Below are 20173 nucleotides of genomic sequence, written 5' to 3'. Positions count from 1 at the left end.
TGACGTATTTCCGGCGGATGCAACCGGTCAGCTGCGTTGTATTACAGGACTTCCTGATTTGCGGATATAACTGATGTATTTTTCTCTAATAAATGGTCGTAAATGCAGGCTGATTTCTCGCGAAACAACGTAAATTTCGATAGAAAGAATTCGGTCTAATCGCAGCTGCGAACATGAACCCGGAGAAGGACTTTTCGCCTCTGACGCCCAATATTGTCCGGGCTCTGAATGATAAGCTGTACGAGAAGAGGAAAGTCGCAGCTCTGGAGATTGAGAAATTGGTGCGGGAGTTTGTGGCTCAGAATAACTCCACTCAAATCAGACATGTGATCCAGATCCTGGCCTCGGAGTTTGCGCTTTCCCAGCACCCTCACAGCCGAAAGGGGGGTCTTATTGGACTGGCAGCTTGCTCCATCGCCCTCGGCAAGGACTCAGGTCTGTATCTGAAGGAGCTTATTGAGCCTGTACTCACATGTTTTAATGACTCGGACAGTCGCCTGCGCTACTACGCCTGTGAGGCCCTCTATAATATAGTTAAGGTGGCAAGAGGAGCAGTGCTGCCCCACTTCAACCTGCTTTTTGATGGGCTCAGCAAGCTTGCAGCAGACCCAGACCCCAATGTGAAAAGCGGATCTGAACTCCTGGACAGATTGCTGAAGGACATTGTGACAGAAAGTAACAAGTTTGACTTGGTGGCATTTGTCCCTCTGCTCAGAGAGAGAATCTACTCCAATAATCAGTATGCTCGGCAGTTCATCATTTCCTGGATCCACGTTTTGGAGTCTGTGCCAGACATAAACCTGTTAGACTACCTCCCTGAGATCCTGGATGGGCTCTTCCAGATCCTGGGAGACAACAGCAAGGAGATCCGTCGGACTTGTGAGGTGGTGCTGGGAGAGTTTCTGAAAGAGATTAAGAAAACACCCTCCAGCGTGAAATTTGCCGAGATGGCCAACATCCTTGTCATCCACTGCCAGGCAGCAGACGAAGCAAAGCTCACAAACGACCTGATCCAGCTGACGGCTATGACCTGGATGAGAGAGTTCATCCAGCTTGCAGGCAGAGTAATGCTCCCTTACTCTTCTGGTATCCTAACTGCAGTGCTACCCTGCCTCTCCTATGATGACAGGAAGAAGAATACCAAAGAAGCAGCGAGTGCCTGTAATCACAGTCTGATGAAGCTGGTGACGCCGGAGGATGATGAGGATGAGGATGAGGAGAGAAGCACAGGGTCGCCATCCAGGGAAGACGGCCAGCCTAAGAAGGAGGCAGACAGCAATGACATGCTGAATGCATCACAAGAATCTGTTGGTTTCAGTAATATCAGCTTCTTTGCTCCAGCAGGCGCTGACCGGCCTCAGGTAACCCTGGACCTGGATGGCATTGTTCAGGTCTTGGACCGACACCTCCACGACTCTTCCACTGGCATGATGACCCGCATAGCTGTGCTCAAATGGGTCTACCACCTCTACATCAAGACTCCACGCAAAATGTTCCACCACACAGACAGCCTGTTTCCCATGCTCCTGAAAACACTGTCGGATGAGTCCGATGAGGTGATACTGAAAGATCTAGAGGTGCTAGCTGAGATCGCATCATCTCCGGCTGGCCAGACAGACCAAGTAGGCTCCTGCGACAGCGCTGACAACAAACTGGTGCTCAAGGTCCCAGAGAGTGCCAAGCCAGGGCAGCAGCCCAGCACAGGGTCCAAAGCAGTAGACTCATCCCCCTCCACTCCCAGTATGAACTCCTATTTTTACAAGTTCATGATCAACCTGCTGAAACGCTTCAGTCTGGAGAGGAAGCTTCTGGAAAACAGAGGAGCCTTCATCATTAGGCAGCTCTGTTTGTTGCTTCATGCAGAGAACATCTTCCATTCCATGGCTGACATCTTGCTGAAGGAGGAGGACCTCAAATTTGCCTCCACCATGGTTCAGACACTCAACACCATCTTGCTCACTTCGGCTGAGCTCTTCCAGTTACGCAACCAGCTGAAGGACCTGCACACTCAGGAGAGCTGTGCTTTGTTTTGCTGCCTGTATCGTTCCTGGTGCCACAACCCCGTTGCCACTGTGTCGCTCTGTTTCCTCACGCAGAACTACAAACACGCCTATGATCTCATCCAGAAGTTTGGAGATCTGGAGGTGACGGTAGACTTCCTGATGGAGGTTGACAAGCTGGTACAGCTCATTGAAAGCCCCATTTTCACCTACCTGCGCCTGCAGCTCCTCGACGTGGAGAACAACCCTTACCTGATAAAGGCACTGTATGGCCTGCTGATGCTGCTGCCACAGAGCCAGGCCTTCCAGCTGCTCTCCCACCGCTTGCGGTGTGTCCCCAACCCAGAGCTCATGAGAACTGTGGATGAATCCAAGTATATGGACTCCAAACAGCAAGTGGTCTCCAAACGTGCCTCTCATACTCAGGTGGATTACAATGAGCTGCTCCAGCATTTTGACCGCGTTCAGAGCAAACACCTGGAGGTCCGACACCAACGCTCTGGACGTGCCTCTGATCACCCTGACAGGAAGCTGATGTGAAGTCCCTGTGCCATGGTAACCTCAGGCCCCAGAGGAAAGCGAGAGAAAAATGTTAAGGACAAAAACAATATATATTGTTGTACTGGAAAAGATTATTAAGATGCTATTGAATCCAAAACATGTTAAGTAAGTATGATTTAAAGACTGTCTTAGAAGCACTGGTAATACATTGTAAAAATATAACTGTTACGTTTGTACATTTCTTTACTAATAATGAGAATGTTATGTAACATAAGAAGGAACACATTTTAGAAAGAAAACCAGTTTAATACATGTCAGACTATACACAGGCAAATCAAAGTTACTACTCTGTGTGAGGATTTGAAGAATGTACATAAAATCTCATGTGTCAGAAATTGTGATGATATGGCCATATCGCGAGTTTGCTTCAAGCCCTGTCAGCAGCTGAGATTTGTTCTGGCCAAATGAGATGTTCAGTGTTTAAAGTAAATCTGATATGCATTTCAGTGTTAAATAGCACACTTTTAACGTCCATGTGAACCACAGTATGTTCATGGTGTTTCCTGTTGAGCAGCATGAGTACAGCATGCGTTCAGGGTTGCCTTAATCTCGTGGCAGCCAGAAAAGAAGTCTCACATGAAGAGTATTGACCCAACTTTGGAAGTCATGGATGACTGACCTCTGGCCTGTGTTCTTGTTCCACCTCCATATCTTTGTTATTCCAGCCGATCAGGAGCTTCACCTCACCCACCTCCAGCTTTTAATTCTATTTTTTCTTATATATTCTTCGCATAATATGTATATCTCAATGCACAGTGTCTGTTTGTTCTTCACACTTTTGTCAGTCCTGTGTGAAAATCAATAAAGTGGACCATGTGATTAAAAACATATTTTTTCCATATCCATATATCAACATGAGGGGAAGACTTGAAGAAAACCACAGAAGTGTTAGTCCTGTGTTACATCCTGCATAACCTATAAAAAATCTTTTGAAAATGGGCATGTCGATATTGTTGATTTGTTAATCTAAATAGGCTCACTACATTAAGCCCCAAGTGTCCATTATTAAATAAGCTTTACCTCTGAAATTTGTAAATGTTAACTAGAGGTTTGTATTGTGATTTTGAGCTTTTCATACAGGCAGAACTCTGTTGAAGCTAATGAGTAATAACAATTGCGTTTAAGATGATGTCCTCTTCACTTAATAAAAGTCTCAACATTTCAGTTAGACACTGAAACCTGCACTTTCAAAGGGGCATAAAACAAGTTTTTAACAATTAGATGACATAGGATTGCCTGCCTTCATTTCAGAAAAATGATACGAAATAATGATCAGTGCTGCTCTCGGGCTCACTGCACAAAATCAGTAGCTCATTATATTGCTTGTATATCTCTTTCCACCATGCTTGGCCAGGGTGACAATGTGTTTTGATCTCCTTTCTACTTTTTATTAACGGGGTTTGATGCTGAACTCAAAACGTGCCTTCAGTGCGCATGTTATTTATGGTGAAACTAGAGGAGCTCCCCTTCTGCAGTACGATATGCAGTTACACACCCGTGGTACATGCTGTACACACAGAGGGAATAAACGTTCCACTGCCTGGTGGAGACTCATCAGTGAAGCATTGAATTTCACAGATGGAGGTTGACATCTCATGTCAGGGTGTGGATGAGTCCTGCTGTGCTGTGTGTGCGCAAGTCTTCCTGTGTCCAGTGGTCCTCTGCTGCATTGGCTGTGATCTTAGCTTTTGTAATTCTTGTTTGGAGCAGTTCTGGATACAGACTGGTACTAAAGATTGTCCTCTCTGCTTCAAAGAGAGCCTTGGACTTCCACATAAAACATGTAAAGCACACGGAGAAAGGCTCTTTCTCCTCTGTGTAGCTGATCTGGAGCCTGTTTGCTCTAACTGCCACAGATCAGGCCTGCATATGAATCACAGAGTGTATCCCATAAAGGAGGCATTCACGGACTTTAAGGTAAGCTGAATGAAAATTTGTTCAGTTAATTCTATTTAAATGTGTTGCACACAAATGTAGATTAAGTTTAATAGTTTAATAACCCCACAGAAGTACCAGAAAAAAAGAAGGCTCGAAATGTTAGAAATTGAAAATTAGACCTAAAAACCTGAGCAATCTTGCGATGAAAAATGTGTCATAGTTTCACAAGGACTCCCTGCTCCTCCCCCTGGGCTCTGTAGTCTGTGCACTGAAGTAAAATGACTGTCACGCTCCTCATTATTTCTGTTTGCCTCCGAATGAGCTGCCTGCATGCACACACAGATGCGTGTGGACATGTGAACCCACACGGCAAAACAATCCATCTGTCTTTTCCCAATTAATCTAATCTCCACTGTTTAGAAACTGTTTTCAGTTTAATAAACTGTAGTTTAACCAGAACAGCGTTTCAACCATAACTTTGAATTGCATCAGGGGAAATTATTAAGAAATGCATATTTAAAAGAATATCTGTTATCTACCCAGTAACTGCGCGCAGAGCCACTTGTCTGGAGTGTGTATATTATGTGTGTGTGTGGAGTCTGTTTACTGTTACCATCAGTGGTCAGTCATTTGGTCAGGGATTGCTCAGGGTGGCAACAATTCTGCACAGAACAGATTCAAGACCACATTACTTTTGTTGGACTCTTCACCTGTAATGTGATATGTTAGAAGGCTTTAAGGGGACTGTAACCATAGAAATACAATTAAACCTGACTTTATTATCCTTAAACATGGCAGTAAAACATCTTAAGTAATGTCAATATACAGGATAAAGTCTAAGAGACTACATTGATACAGATGCAGTACACACTCAAATAACTTTCCTACTTGCATGGTTTAAAGCTGACTATGAATCTTAGCATAGCGTGTGTGAGATGTAAGGGTTATAACACAATGTATTCTATGCAAGAACTGAAGCATCACTGACTTACAGAGTGTTTTCTATTTCCTTTCTATCTCTAGTTACACTTGCCCTATTTTTGGTGCAGCATTCATTCTAGTAAACTAACCCCCACAACAAAATACTGGATAACATGACAGACAAGATCATCTTACTGTGAAATACTTCTGAATTTAACAACTTAAGCTTCAGGATGACCGTGCTGCTGTGTGCACACCTTGCTTTGAAATGCCCGCTATTTGCTCTTAAAACTCTCACAAATTAACCATTTGTGTTTTATACCAGAAAAGGAATTAACTCTGATGATATTTAAAAAACAAAACAAAAACTGTTTATCAATTCTTAAAAATTGCTCAAAGTTATAGACGTAGTAAACTGTTCCAGTGGTCAACAGGACGATATTTCTTCACCCACATAACTTCAGTCCAAATCAGTTACTTCCATCTATTTATATCCCTGGCCCGGCTCTTATTTTGGACATTGTTTGTCTGTGAACAATGTCATTACACTGTGACAGGTTGTTTCAACAGAGGTCTCAAATAACTAACTTAGAGGTGATCAGAGCATGTCTGCAGCATAACTCTAATCAAAAGGCCATCCTGAGTGCAAATACCCCGTCATCACCGCACTCTCTGACTCCCTGATCTGCACAGATATAGTCCGTTAAACAGAAATTAGTTTTATTCTGAGATGTGGTGTTTATTTGAGAACGGGCAGTGTGCATGCTCAACACAACACAGCATAACACGGGATACGCCTTTGGGAGCTGAGGTATTAACACTTATTTTTGAGGTTAAGATGAGGCTGCCTTCTAGAGCCGTGGGAGGGGCCTCAGATCCTGCCTTGTAATCAAAGCCCCATGAAGAAGAATGGCCACCAGACGTGCTCCTCTTGAGGATGACCTTTCCTGTCCAATTTGTGGATATATTCTTAGTCAGCCAGTGGTGCTCACTTGCCGACACAGATTCTGTAAAGCCTGTCTAAAAGACAGCTGGGAGACACAAGGCAGTGGGGATTCACACTACTGTCCTCTGTGCTGGCGCCGTTCCTCCATGGATCAAATAGTGGTCAGCAGTGTGCTGGAGAGGTCCTGTGAATCCTTCAAGGAGGACAGAACCAGGAACGACCCAGGGGCTTGTCAGCAGCATGGAGAAAAGCTCACCCTGTTCTGTTTGGAGGACTTGGAGCCAATCTGTGGTTTGTGTGGGAAGGCAGCTGCACACAGTGGGCACAGGCTCTATCCCATTGGGGAAGGTGCTCATGACTGTAAGGTAGGCAAATTAAAGTTACAGGGTTGATCAACTCACTATTTCACATTGATAGGCCTTTTTCATTGTGTGAGCTGTGTATCTTCAGCATCAGCTGCTTGGGAAATCTGGTTTCAAATGGAATCTACAAGGTTATCCATCATTTCCTGAACAGAGGAAGTACCTGGACATAATTTTAAGCTTGCCAACAATTCGAAAAATACATTAATTATTGTGTTTTTCACTGATTTTTGACTTTTTTTCTTCCCACCCTTTTTCGTCTCTAAGCCCAATATGTTGATATGTGTGAAGGTGTTGGCAGAGTTCATTAACATTCTAATAATAGGTTTATATTTTTGGTTTGCTGTTGCTGTTGGAGTTCTGAGGGGACTGAAACTCGACTCCCACAAGGTTTCTGTGACCCTACATTCATTCTACTCCTGACCCCCTCAGTCTATTAATGTAAAATGAACCTACGGCTTGCCTTATTTTCTCCCTGCCTTGATTCTAAGTTGCATGGGCTCAATCAGTTTTGCTGTTACCAGGGCACTTGATCATCCTCCATAGATTTGTCCCAAATGGATTTTACTGTATTGTGCAAATTTGCATTTACAGTGAATAGTGCCACTGAAGAGCACGTGACAGCTGAAAGCCCTATTGTGTTGACAGCTTTGACCACCTGCCAGACTTGCCCTGTTTTTAAGTGTTGATGCTCTGTCACTGACTTTATAGGAGGAACTGAAGAGTGCGCTGCTGCCCTTGAAAGACAAGCTGCAGCTGTACAAGAAGGCGAAAATGGCCTGTGAGGAAATGGCACAACATGTCAAGGTACTGTCAGTTCCATCAGTAGATCATGTTACTTTTAACATACCAGGCAGCCAAGGTGTGGAGGCAATGACTACCCATCAATCATGTCTTTCCAGAACCAGGCTGAACATACTGAAACTCAGATCAAAGAGGAATTTGAAGCCCTTCACCGTTTCCTGAAAGAGCAGGAGGCTGCCAGACTCTCAGCTTTAAAGGCTGAGGAGGATCAGAAGCATCTGATGATTAACCAACAGATTGAGGAAATGAGCAATGAAATTACATCCCTCTCCAACACCATCAGATTAGTGGAGCAGGAGATGAAATCACCCGATATTCCTTTTCTTAAGGTAGATAAGAGTGTTGCTTCAGACAATCTCAATAACAAATCTTTACCAGAAATGGTCTTTCACTCAAATCACATCACTTGGTGAAAGTTGTTCTCCTTCATTTTGTTCACAGAATTACCAGGAAACAATAAAGAGGTAAGTGTTACTGCCACATTTAGGATCCAGTTAGGCTTCATTTTAGAGTAATGTAACTATCAGGACACAATTCTCAACAATTAATTACTGAAGTCTCTTTTCAGAACCTGGCGAACGTCCGCTGATCCACAAATTATTTCTGGTGCTCTGATTGATGTGGCCAAGCACTTGGGCTCTCTGAAATATAAAGTGTGGGAGAAGATGAAGCGTATAGTTAAATATAGTGAGTTCTTCAAACAATAATGAGTCATGTTTTATTATTCAGCCCTTTTCTGCCACATTACTAACTTCTGCCTCATTTTTTCTAAAGATCCTGTGATTCTGGATCCCAACACAGCAGCTAGCTGCTTCATCCTCTCGGAGGATCTCACAGTTGTGCAGAACTGTAGTCAGATTTTCAAGCTGCCAGACAACCCAGAACGTTTTGACATCAGTGCTGAGATGCTGGCTGCTGAGGGTTATTCCTCTGGACGCCACAGCTGGGACGTGGAGGTGAAGGACAACACCTACTGGGTGGTGGGAATAGCCAGTGAGTCCATCAACAGGAAGGGCAAGCACGTGCTGACACCAGCAGAGGGATTCTGGTCTATCAGGTTTCGCAATGGAGAGCATAAAGCCTGCACTGCACCGTGGGAGCCGCTGAACATGACAAAGAATCCAGAGGTAATCAGAGTAGTTTTAGACATGGACCGAGGCAAGGTGACCTTTTACGACCCTGGAGAGAGAACACCTCTCTACACCTTCACAGACGTCATCACACCCAGAGCCTTTCCCTACTTTTGCACTGCCTGCAAAGAGCATCCACTGAAAATCCTTCCCACGAGGATATCTTTATCAACGGACCACTAACTCACATTGGGGACTGCCAAAAGAAAGAAATGACGGGCTGTGCAAGCTTGTGAAGGTTTTCATAATCTTTTGTTTTGGGAAAGACCAAAGCGAAAGGAAAACATCAACGACACGAAACAGACATAGTTTAAAATATTTAATTTCGAGCTACACTAAAAATGTAGTCCGGGAGAATGTGAAGTGGTAAATAGCTTCATAAACTTGAACACCTATATATTACTACACGGATAAGATTTGTTACATAAAATGACAGTCACAATGTGTGACTCAGCTTTGCATGACACAAAATCACTACTGTGATTTCCACAATCTGTTGAGATCCTTTCCAAGAAAAGCATAAAAAAGATGAAAAGCGGATCTGAAGTTTCATATAAGGCACATACAGTAACCACTTCTGCGTTCTTGCAAACCCATGCCGCTGTTCTTCAGAGGTTCAAATATGACAAGTGAGATTAGTTTTCCATTGAAAAAAAGAAAAGAAAAACTCTGGTTAGTGTTTGATCTAGCTGCACATGTGCTGCATGCTGAAGTCTGGTCTTTCAGCCTCATCTAAACACACAGCAGTAACTCCATAGCTTCACACTCAAATATTGCTTAAAAACCTACACAGAGTTAATCTTGGAGCATATTTCATAAATGGGTGTATACCCTGTAAAAGAGTTTGGTGTGATACTACCCTTTGCTGTCCCAACCACATTATTGGAAAATGTATCTCGTTTCATTTATGGGCTGTGGAATGTACCCTCTCTATGTGCGGTAATGCTCAAAGGCTTTTTGAGGTGTTCATTTACTCATTAAAAATGTTATTAAAAAGGGAATAAACGCTCTCCCATTAACTCCCAGCGTGTTACTCATACAGTGTTAAAACCTCATCTGTAACAATACTCTACTATGTAACTGGTCTTCTCAACTCTTCCCTGAAAGGTTAAAATCCAGGCAGATGGTGCACCAAGACTGACTGAGCCTGACTCCAGGATATGCATAAGTTATCCCCTCTCAGCAGCATCTGTTTAACTGAGGCACCAACACTGCCCTGCTATGGCCTCCATGTCATAAAGACATTCTTCCCTCTGCTATAGCATTGTATAGCTCCTCATCGACAGCCTCATAACACGCAGCTCTAGTGTTCAAAAAGTAGATCTGGTCAGTGGTGAGGCGTGGGTCGTATCCCTCCCTCTGCAGCCGGGTTTTCTGGATTTTAAATGTACCTATGGAGGAATGTGGAGATACATAAAACAGGTTGTGATTCACTGATATGAAATCATGAGTAATGGCTATCATTTTTATGAAATCAGGAGGGATATGAGGACAGTTTACCTGTGGTGTCTACATGTGGGGAGATACGCAGGAACACAGGGCGAGCGTAAGGAGGAAGAGATCGCTGGACTTTCAGCAAGAAACTGTTGCACTCAAAACTCCCTGTAGCATCTGCAATGGCAGCCATGCCTGCCTTACCTTCCACACCTGGCACGACAAATGGAGATAACTGTTTGTCAAGTAGTGACCAGTCAAAAGGAATTTGCAATAAAGAGAGATGACAATTATGGTCCTGATGTGACACTGAAAGCAGTGAGCAAAGTTAACAATCACCTGGCACCGTCACGCCATACACAGCTACATCAGTCTGGCCCAGGAGACCGCTGAGTATCCCCTCCACCTCGGTGGTGGAGACATTTTCTCCTCTCCAGCGGAACGTGTCGCCGCTACGATCACGAAAGTACATGTAGCCCAGTTCATCCATCACCAGCACGTCACCTGTAGTTAACATATGGAAATCACACACAGCCACATTACCCCCACTGAGCACTGACAAAGGTTTGAACTTTCGACTTTTAGGAGCTATAAGTATCTTTATCTGTATCTTTAAGCCATTACACATTTTAAAATAATGAGCATAGTAAGCTATGTGGAGTGTTATGATGGAATATAACAGCAATACAATATGAAGGGTTCATCTGCAAGACCAGATATCTCAGTTTTCATTTATTTTCCTAAATCATGTTTTTTTTCCTGCATTCAAGGGAGAACCAATCATACTGATTTAATCATTGTATGAATAGAATTTATCTGTTCTTGCAAATTGCCTCATCATGTATATTTTGAGAAATAAAAAGGATTGATAACCTGATATATACGCGGAATCATTTTTCTTAAAGACGTTGTGAGCGATCTTCTTCTTTGTAGCATCCTGGTTAGCATAGCCATCGAAACGCCGTAGTGGGTCCTGCTGGTTGATGCGACCTACCAGAAGCCCTGGCTCCCCTGCAAAACACGGTGGACTCTAATGGAGAGCTTTCGGAAGACCAGCACAGTTAACAATGACATACTCCATCTAGCAAAGTCATTACTGTAGTATTAGTATTAGTTACCAGGGCCGCAAGGCACACAGAGCCCCTGGCTGTTGCGAACCAGCTCCATGCTGTCCTCATCCACCCTCACCAGACGGATTGGGTACACGTTGGGGAGAATGCGACTGTTGAATCCACAGGCTCCCACCTGGCAGGACACAATCAGCTAAACTTTGATCCAATTCCCATTTTTTCTGTGACGACACAAGTAACACTGTGACTGCTGACCTTTCCATCCATATTGGCAATGCTGCAGTTGCACTCAGTCGCTCCGTAGAACTCGCCAATCTGTGCCACCCCAAAACGCTCTGTGAAGGCCTCCCACACACTGGGACGCAACCCGTTTCCCACTGCCAGCCGAACTTTGTGGCCTTTTTCTGATGGCCGTACTGGCTGAGACAAGAGGTAGCGGCAGATTTCCCCAATATACTGCACCACCTATGATAGGAAAGCAGTGTTGTTATTGTGTCTGTAATTGTCAGAAATTAATGTTTTATAGCTATCGATTTAATAAAATATGCCACTTCTCAGTGTTTTCCAAGCATAAGCTCTTACAGTGCAGTTGTGCTTAATGCAATCTTCCCAGAAGCGGCTGGCAGAGAATTTCTTCTTCACCACCACAGTGAGTCCGTGGATCAGACACTGACCAACTCCCATGATATTACCTGGCAAGAAGAGACAGCTAACTCTTCGGTTATGCAAACCTAAAGCATAAAACTGTGTTGAAAAGCTGGAGGCTGCCATGACATACCTGCTGAGTGATACAGAGGGAGGCAGTCGTAGATGATGTCATCAGGGCGCATGCGAAAGGCAAAATACCCAAAACCAGCGATTCTGTAGTAACTGGCATGGGAACACAAGAGAGATTCTCAGGCTGTCTATCATTAGCTGTGCATCACTGATGATTTCATATCAGCAGCAACAACAGCTGTGAGCAACATACCGACTGTGTACCACAATGGCAGCCTTGGGCAGTCCTGTGGTGCCGGAGGTGTAAATATAAAAGAGACGGTCTGCAGAAGAAAATACAAGAGCGTTACAGTTACATGCTGCCAGTTTAAGATCCATACTGTCTTCACACATTTGAGTCACTGCAAGAAGTCCATCAGTGAACCCAAAGAATGACAGAACAGAAAATACCGTCACGGTTTTCATTCTGTCGCATGCCTTCCTGAACACAACAGACCTCTAGTTTGTTATGTAGAGTATATGGCAGGCTCATACCTTGAATTCTGACTCATTCATCTCAGACAGATTTCAATTTGTTCAGGGATACGGTTTGTTATTCAGACAGTACACATCTCAAAAAGCCACTCGTACCTACTCCAGACAGCTGTCCAGAGAAAAATGTCAATATTTGTCATGAATTCAAAACGACTCTGTACAGCCAAGCATTCACCTCATCACGTTTAACTATTAGGCCTTAATATAGAGTCAGAGTTGAGATCAGCATACAATAAGGTACTCACCGTTCATGCCTTTGGGGGGAACACAAGGCGAAGGGGGACGTCTAGATGCAGAGGCTAAAAGTGGGTCCAGAGGTTGAGCACCCAAAATGGCCAGATGTTCTGCACTGAGGTCTCCTGCACAGTACCGTACCATGGACTGGCTGAAGGAGGAACTAACCTCCAACATGGCTGATTCAGTCAGAGCAAGAGGGAGATGGGAGGAGAGGAGTGCAGCTGGGTCAGTTAAAGCTCTCTAGTTTGAATAAGAACATAATGTAGATAAAAGAAAACATTATGATGGAAATTAAATATATATTACAATAGTGACAATTCATTAAATTGTATTTTTGTATAACATCAAACTAATTATTACATAATTTCTGAGGCAATTACGCAAACAACTGAAACTGAAAACATCACGAGACAATTGACACAGACAAACACACACAAGTAAGACATCACAGAAACCATAGAGACAAAGGATCTTTGAATTGTGACAGAAAACAAAGGGAATCAAATGTTAACTAACTTTTAAAAAAGATGACATAGAGGGAGTTTTACAAGCAGTGTGATGACCGGCAGCATGTCCTGACCACGTGACATGTTGGAGACACAGTCGTTATCACAGTTTATGCTCCACACAATGAATGAATTTAAAGTGTGACCACAGATCACAAAGCTCACATGATGTTACACAAAATGTTAATATAACAAGAAATGTGTTACTGAGGTTGATCAGTATTTCAGGAATGCAATGACACCATAATCATCTGCCTTTTTAAACATCCTGCTGAATGTGACGTAGGATATTCTCCTGTAATACAGAATTTTAGAATTTACCTTTACATTGACACAGAATTAAAAGCTTTTACCTTGTTTAACACATTCTTACCATCAGCAAGCTCAGCTCCGAACACAACAGCCCGTGACCCTGACACCCCGACACAGTGCAGGAGGGAATCATGACGGAGGTTGAAGTTGATGAGTGCCGCTTCCACCCCGACCTTTGCGAAGCCGAGCCAAAGTGCCACCTGCAACGGCCTGCTTTCCATGAAGAGCGCCACCACATCCCCAGAGACCCATCCCTGACCCCTCACCCAGTGGGCCACTGCATTAGACAGCTCATCCAGCTCTGTGAAAGTCCACGTTTCCCCTGTGGCTTCATAGATCAGTGCTGGTTTGTTTGGGTGGAGTTTTACTGTCTGGGCGAATATGGAAGGAATGTTACTTCCGTTGCGCATGTAGCGCCACAAAGCCAGCTTCACTCGCAACAGCACATACAGGCCACTGGTGAGCATCAGGGGAGAAAGACAAGGAGAAATGAGGTAAGCAAATAAGGAGACCCATGAGCATGATCAGCCACCCTAGCTGCCACCCCTGATTTGGACAGCATCAGCCAAAAGTCTGAACATACCTTCTCATTGTAGAATACTGAAGACATCAAAACTATAAAATAAAATGTAAACAAAGCAAATATCTTTTACATTTAGATTCTTAAAAGTAGCCACTGCTTGCCTTGATAAAAGCTTTGCACATTACTGGCATGATCTTAATCAGCTTCATGAGGAAGTCACCTGCAGTGGTCTTCAATTAGGAGATGTGTCTTGCCAAAAGTTAATTTTTTGCCTTCTTAATGCATTTGATACCATCAGTTGTGTTGTGCGAGATAGATGAAACTGGCTCTCATGAGGACCACCCGAACAAAGAAGCCCGTGTTTCCTCTGCTGCAGAGGATAAGTTCATCATAGCCTCAGTAATCACCAATTAACGGCACCTCAGATTAGAGCCCACATACATGCTTCACAGAGTTCAAGCAGCAGACACATGTCAGCATCAGCTGTCTGGAGGACACTGTGTGAATCAGGCCTTCATGGTTGAGCTGCCGCATAGAAAAAAAACTACTGATGGAGACCAACAAGAAGAAGAGAACTGCTTGGGCCACGAAACACAAGGAATGGACATTAGACCGGTGGGAATCTGTGCTTTGGTCTGATGAGTCCAAATGAGATTTTTGGTTTCAACCACCGTGTCTTTGTGAGACGAAGTGAAGGTTCAACTATCCCATGAAGCTGGATGGAGAATGCCAACAGTGTGCAAAGTGATTTTCTTACTAAATGTGTGTCGGGTTGCCGCCACTTGTAGAAATACAGAATGGCCACAGACGTCTGGGTTGTTTTGTTTGAGCGATGTTTTCTTGAGCAATAGTAACTTGTGTTGGATTGTGTGAGAAAGGAATTAAACCTGACAAAACACAAATATTCACCAGTGCTTACGAGCATCTCCTGATTCCCTGCAGCTAATGTCATATCTGAAAAAGCTCCTTGTGCAGACAAACGTCCAAATTTCAGATCATTTTCATTTAAGTGCAACATATAAAAGCACCCAGTTGAAAAAAAGCACTAAAATCAGTTTCCTCAAACAAAAAGCCACATTAGTCAGTAATGCGGTGACAGTTCATTCAAAGCTTAGTACCTGAGAGTTTTCACTTTCATGACATTTTCCACCTGAAGCTTGAGCTGTGAGCTGTTTTATCAGCATTACTGGATAAACACTGACTCTTGGATTGTTAAATGTGTGGCTTCACAGACTAAGTGATTTACAGTCCGGTGCTGTATTTGTGATATACATGTTCAGGCCAAATATTAGGCTAAGTGCTGGGCTTATGTTGAACGAAAAAAGACATGTATTTGGACAAATGTCTTAAGATGCCAAGCCAATATTTACTAACCTCTGATTAAATCAGTGCATATATATTTCGGCCACCCCTATAAGTCTCCATGCCACCCCATGAATATTTCTCTAGATCCGCCCACATTTGTACCGTTAACTTACTTGAGGTCTCTCTTGGCCGTGCATGCTGCAATGTAGAAGTATTTCCAGGTTCTGGTGCCCAGATAGACCCCAAGGCCTGCTGCCAGACTCCAGGACCAGGACGCCCCAAAGAGACGCAACAGTCCCACGGACCCCAGAGAGGCTGAGACACTCGCCACATTGTGCATTCTTGTCATGGAGGAAATGGGAAAGATGGACATTTAGATGGGGTTCACTGAGGAAGTCGAGCAGGCTAACTTCACTGTCGAGTTCAAGCTTTAAAAAGCGAGGAATTCACAAACATAAACAAATTACGCTCAACTTACCTACGACTCAACAGACTGAAGCGATGTCACCTTTCACCCGATAACCTCGCCGGTCGGCACAACTTGCTGCTTAGCTAATATCGCGGTAAACACCGAGTATTTCAGTTTCCCTCCGGATGTGGCGAGCGTCGAGAAGATGTAAGAAACCAGCCGTTTTAAGGAAACCAGTAGTTTGTAAGTGTTAGAGCAGTTTTACAGTTTACTGCTCGACAGCGCGGATGTTGTCAAGGAGGCTAATAAATAGTTCACATTTAAACGATATTTGAAAATACGTCAGACGTACCCGAGCGAGTCCTGTTAGCTGGCTTGTAGCTCATTATTTGGGCCCGACATTCAAAAGTGACCGAAATCCGAATCAGAGCTGTGAAATGCAGAGTGAATCGGGCTACGTGCTGTAACGTTACTCCATATTGAGAAGAGCCGTCGCTAAAGAAGCACCGCCCACCGCGAGTGTGAGCTTTCTCTAGCAGCTCAGCCATTTGCTAAAAGCGACGCTTGTCAAGCTGTTCTCAATTTTGACTGGACAATACTAACCCCGCCCTATTGCCCAAGCACCAAATTTGCAGGTGTCTGCTATTCACAGCAGCATCAGGACAGACTACTAACTAAATGCGGTGAAATGTGGTGGGAGTCTGGTCCCATCCCATAGTCACAATGTTTCCTTGTGGACTCTGGGCTGAATACGGACGCTACCGAGGCCTGTTTAAAATAACACAGCAAAGTTTACATTCATATATTTTTCACAGCACACATGGAAGAAATAATTTATTTCAGCTCATAAGAGATTAAGTCCAAGAGCAGCATGGTCACTGCAGGGTGAGAGCCCGCCTGTGTGTGTCTGCACAGGAGCTATTTGCTGTCACTGTGGTTCTCTGTCTGTGGAAAGCAGAGCAAAGTCTTAAAAACACTGTCCTCCTCAGTAAGATGTAAACCCACGGGTCCAAGATCTGGTTCCAGGAGGCCATACGTAAGCCCAGAAGAGTGAACCCATCTTTTTTGACACTTGAAGCTCCATCGCTTTGGTTGAACTGTATCACGAGAATGTGGATCTATCATTGGAGACACAAAATTCTTTTACTCTATTCTCAAAAACACTTGACCACTAAAGGTGAAAATGGATATACTGCAATCTAAAAGAGTGCTACTCACAAGAAAGGGGCTCCAACATACACAGGAAACCACAGTGATTGTCGCCAGTTGTGCCATCATCTCCACATCCAACGAACAGAACAGGGAGGAAGACGATGCAGACGAAGCATGGCGAGTACAGGAGGCTGCTGGTTTTGTATTAACATTGTGGGACTTCATTCTGGCCTGCAGCAATGCCAGACCACTCAGGATGTTGCAGAACAGGGAAAGAGTGAGTGCAGTGAGGCCCAGACATGAGAACGCCAGAACCAGATTGGTGTCAGCTGTAGACTGTGGATCTTGGATAGGCAAGAAACACCATGTCCCAGGAGACTGGGTAGTGTAAGTCCCCACACCAAATAAAGGTAGAACCGCTAACACGAGTGCAAGAGAGGACAGAAATAACACAACTAGGCGTACATGGGCCAATGTGATCATAGCGGCATGGAAAAATGGCTGGGTGATGGCCACACAGCGCTCCACTGCCATGGCACAACCCAACAGCAAAGGGCATAAGCCAAAAAACACCATACTTGCCCCAAAGATCTTACAGAACTCATTGGAGGCCTCTATTTTATAACTCCGATCAATGTGCAGATACAAAGCAAATGCACCTGGGATCACATGACCTACTAGGTCAGCCAATAGCAAAGCCACTGCTAATAGCAGATATGGTGTTTTGGACTGGCGCCGGAATTGGACACGGGCCAACATGCCCAGAGCTGTGAGGTTGGAGACGGCACCGAATGTCATCGTGAAGCAAGACATCCCTAAACCTGATGCTTTGAAGGGTAGCCGAGTGCTGTTGTTCAGCCAGGGGCTCGGCTGCTCGGAGGAGTTGATACTCAGGCTCTGGTTGACGATGGACACCGTGGGAGAGGTAGAAAATGAAGTCATGAGTATAGATGGTGTCCTCATCTTCAGAGTCATCTACAGAGAATTAGTTAAAATGCTTCCATTAGCTTAAACAAAGCCACTGAGTAATGGTGCTGTCTAAAAGGTGTCTCGAGTAATTAATGGACAGCAGGACAACAGAGAATGTTTAAATGCAAAATTATGTATGAATGCTGTGATACATGCTTCACTGGGTCAAGCGGTCCACCTATGAGACTTTGGATTTAGACTTTAATTAGAAGAGCTGCTGAGGCAATAATGAAGAGGAGTGGATGACACCCTGCCAGAGCCTTTTCCCACTTTTTTAGTCTCTATCACAGAAGCACAGGTGCTTGTTTAGACTACATGATGAATTCTAACAGATGCAAACTTTCAAAAACAGGACAGGGTAAATACATATGAAAGATCAGCATCCAGCAATGAGTTTTTTGCAGTGTCTTTTATTTGGAGGATATTTTAGATCGTACATGGTGTCTTTGTTTTCCTTAGAATAGTTTACAATCCAAAAATACTCTCCCCAGGATGTCCGAGGAGAGGATTATCAAACTTTTAACGAACCTTAGTGCCATTGTGGTGTGGAAATGTAGGGAACTTCTGTCATTTCTGCTGCTCTTACTTGGTCGGTTTGCACAACAGGCTCTCAGACCAGACGTTGTGTATGCCTGTTTCACAAAGTGCTCTTCTTTTCAACACAGTTCTTTCCATTCTTTAAATCTCACACCTGCCATAGACCTACCTTGCTCATTTATCTTTGACACTCTGTGGAAGTATTTTGGTCCCTGGTGCTGCAGGAGGACAACTTGGGTTTTGAAATGTGGGATACATAATAACTTAGAATCTACCTGCAGACACTTTTGTCTTTGTTGTTCTGCCTGATATTTGACGCCATGAAGCTTTAACCTGCAGGATGCAACAATCTGCATAAGCAATTTTCATCCTATTTTGATACATCATGCATTAAAATACTAGGCTTCGTATTTGTAACAGGTTAATGGGTTCCCACCCTCCAGAATGACTTTAATCTCAGCGATTATGTGCGCAGATGCTCTGATGTGTGTGGACGGAAATCTTAGAAGAGCACTCCAACAGCAAAAGGTTCCACATGAGTTTAGTTAATTGGACAATGTGAAAGTCAAAATTGCAGCTAAATTTGATATAGTTCTTTTTCCCGTCTCCAAGTAAAATAGCATGAACAACACAATCCTTTGAATCTCGATACCTGTCTGCTTTGTTAGCATCCTCCACATAAACTGTTGAGGTCACAGATGTCTGAAGGTTAAAAAAGACCACTTCAGAGGAAATGAATAAACTCCACAGCTCCTCCTTATGTCAACACCAGAAACTCACAGCTGACCACGCAGTTCCTTTGTTTTATCACCTTATTTTATTTTTTTTAACAAATTATTTTGTTTTTGCATTTCTTTCTGTTGCCTCCCTCTTACTTCATCAATAGTCCATGTACCTACGCAGACAGAAGCAATTTCCCTGCAGAGTGTGAGGAAATTACAGAGGAACTGCATGATTAATGGGAGAGTAGGGGTTATGTTCAGGATTGGGAGGATGCTATCAGTAACAAAAGAAAGTTGTCCTGTCGTCTTTGATATAATTTACTGAGGAAACTCTTCAGACACATACTGGATACTGCTTCTGCTGTTATCTGAATATCTTGGTTGATTCATTTTGATAGTGTTTTTAAAACAAAATCTAATATTTCTCAGGCATAATGAAGGAATACCCAGCTGATCTCAGGGTAGTGTTCCTCCTGCTTATCCATGTCATGAATACCTTAATCAGGAAGTGTAATTCTCTCTTTAACTCTTCACATCTCTCATTCATAAGTGGATTAAATAGACAAAATCAATGAGAAATCCTAGCTCTATATATGTTTTGCTTATGTTTCAGCTTCACTTGGACTAATTTGTTACCGGAGGAGAGTAACTATGCTAGCTATGAAGTGAATTACCATCAAGTGGTTATGAATAAATAATAATAATAAATGAAACTTACCTTCAGATGACTCCGGATGAATGCTGGATTATTTTGGGTGGCTCAGAATAAATGTGGAAGGACAAATGTGTCTCTCATCCGCAGAGCTGCCTGATTTGCAACATTCACTTATCACTATGGTTTACATTTATTCTCCTCCCTTTCTTTCCCTGTCTTTCTGGTCTGGCTCACTCTCTCTCGCCCTCTGTCTCTCTCTCTCTCCAGAGGCTTGGCAGCAATTTTATCTGTACGTGCGGGACCTGCATTTTCCATCCTCCTTCCCCTCTGGATGTGTTCCTTCCATCTCTTCATCTCCTCTGTTGACCCTTTGAAGCTAAGGGGATCTCAGCCATCACTTTGTAGTATCGATCCAGGGCTAGTGGAATAGTTGAACAGTGAAAAAAACTCACTTGTCATGTACATTTTCTCAAATTCTCAATGATAATT

The 20173-nt window shown here is 43.6% G+C and overlaps 4 protein-coding genes across 5 annotated transcripts; 2 read left to right on the top strand and 2 right to left on the bottom strand.

Annotated features, from left to right (window-relative positions):
* Positions 1–37: 37 nt before the first annotated feature.
* Positions 38–3377, top strand: vac14 (vac14 homolog (S. cerevisiae)). Its single transcript, XM_070980511.1, has one exon. The coding sequence runs from the start codon at positions 174–176 to the stop codon at positions 2538–2540; it is 2367 nt and encodes a 788-aa protein (XP_070836612.1). The 5' UTR covers positions 38–173; the 3' UTR covers positions 2541–3377.
* Positions 3378–6269: 2892 nt separating this feature from the next.
* On the top strand, positions 6270–8785 carry trim35-13 (tripartite motif containing 35-13). The gene is made up of 6 exons (XM_070981754.1): positions 6270–6671; positions 7380–7475; positions 7571–7801; positions 7914–7936; positions 8041–8159; positions 8247–8785. Exons 1-6 carry the CDS (start codon positions 6270–6272, stop codon positions 8783–8785), a joined length of 1410 nt encoding a protein of 469 aa, XP_070837855.1.
* Positions 8786–8906: 121 nt separating this feature from the next.
* slc27a1a (solute carrier family 27 member 1a) lies at positions 8907–16146 on the bottom strand. Of its 2 annotated transcripts, XM_070981602.1 has the most exons (13): positions 15719–16146; positions 15414–15581; positions 13474–13868; positions 12603–12770; positions 12077–12146; positions 11885–11976; positions 11689–11798; positions 11362–11571; positions 11155–11281; positions 10910–11047; positions 10376–10540; positions 10103–10249; positions 8907–9993 (listed from the first exon to the last, which is right to left on the bottom strand). In XM_070981602.1, exons 2-13 carry the CDS (start codon positions 15578–15580, stop codon positions 9836–9838), a joined length of 1947 nt encoding a protein of 648 aa, XP_070837703.1. In that variant the 5' UTR covers position 15581; positions 15719–16146; the 3' UTR covers positions 8907–9835. The 2 variants fall into 2 exon arrangements, with proteins under 2 accessions (XP_070837703.1, XP_070837704.1); XM_070981603.1 differs by lacking the exon at positions 15719–16146 and having other exon boundaries at positions 13474–13783; positions 15414–15572.
* A 356-nt stretch (positions 16147–16502) lies between these two features.
* ptger1c (prostaglandin E receptor 1c (subtype EP1)) lies at positions 16503–19821 on the bottom strand. The gene is made up of 3 exons (XM_070981604.1): positions 19748–19821; positions 16868–17776; positions 16503–16767 (listed from the first exon to the last, which is right to left on the bottom strand). The coding sequence occupies exons 2-3, from the start codon at positions 17774–17776 to the stop codon at positions 16525–16527; spliced, it is 1152 nt and encodes a 383-aa protein (XP_070837705.1). The 5' UTR covers positions 19748–19821; the 3' UTR covers positions 16503–16524.
* Positions 19822–20173: the final 352 nt, after the last annotated feature.

Source organism: Chaetodon trifascialis, chromosome 15, assembly GCF_039877785.1.
Source record: "Chaetodon trifascialis isolate fChaTrf1 chromosome 15, fChaTrf1.hap1, whole genome shotgun sequence".
Classification (NCBI taxonomy): Eukaryota; Metazoa; Chordata; class Actinopteri; order Chaetodontiformes; family Chaetodontidae; genus Chaetodon; species Chaetodon trifascialis.
Note: the sequence above shows the minus strand (reverse complement) of the source record. Positions and strands in the feature narration are given on the sequence as shown.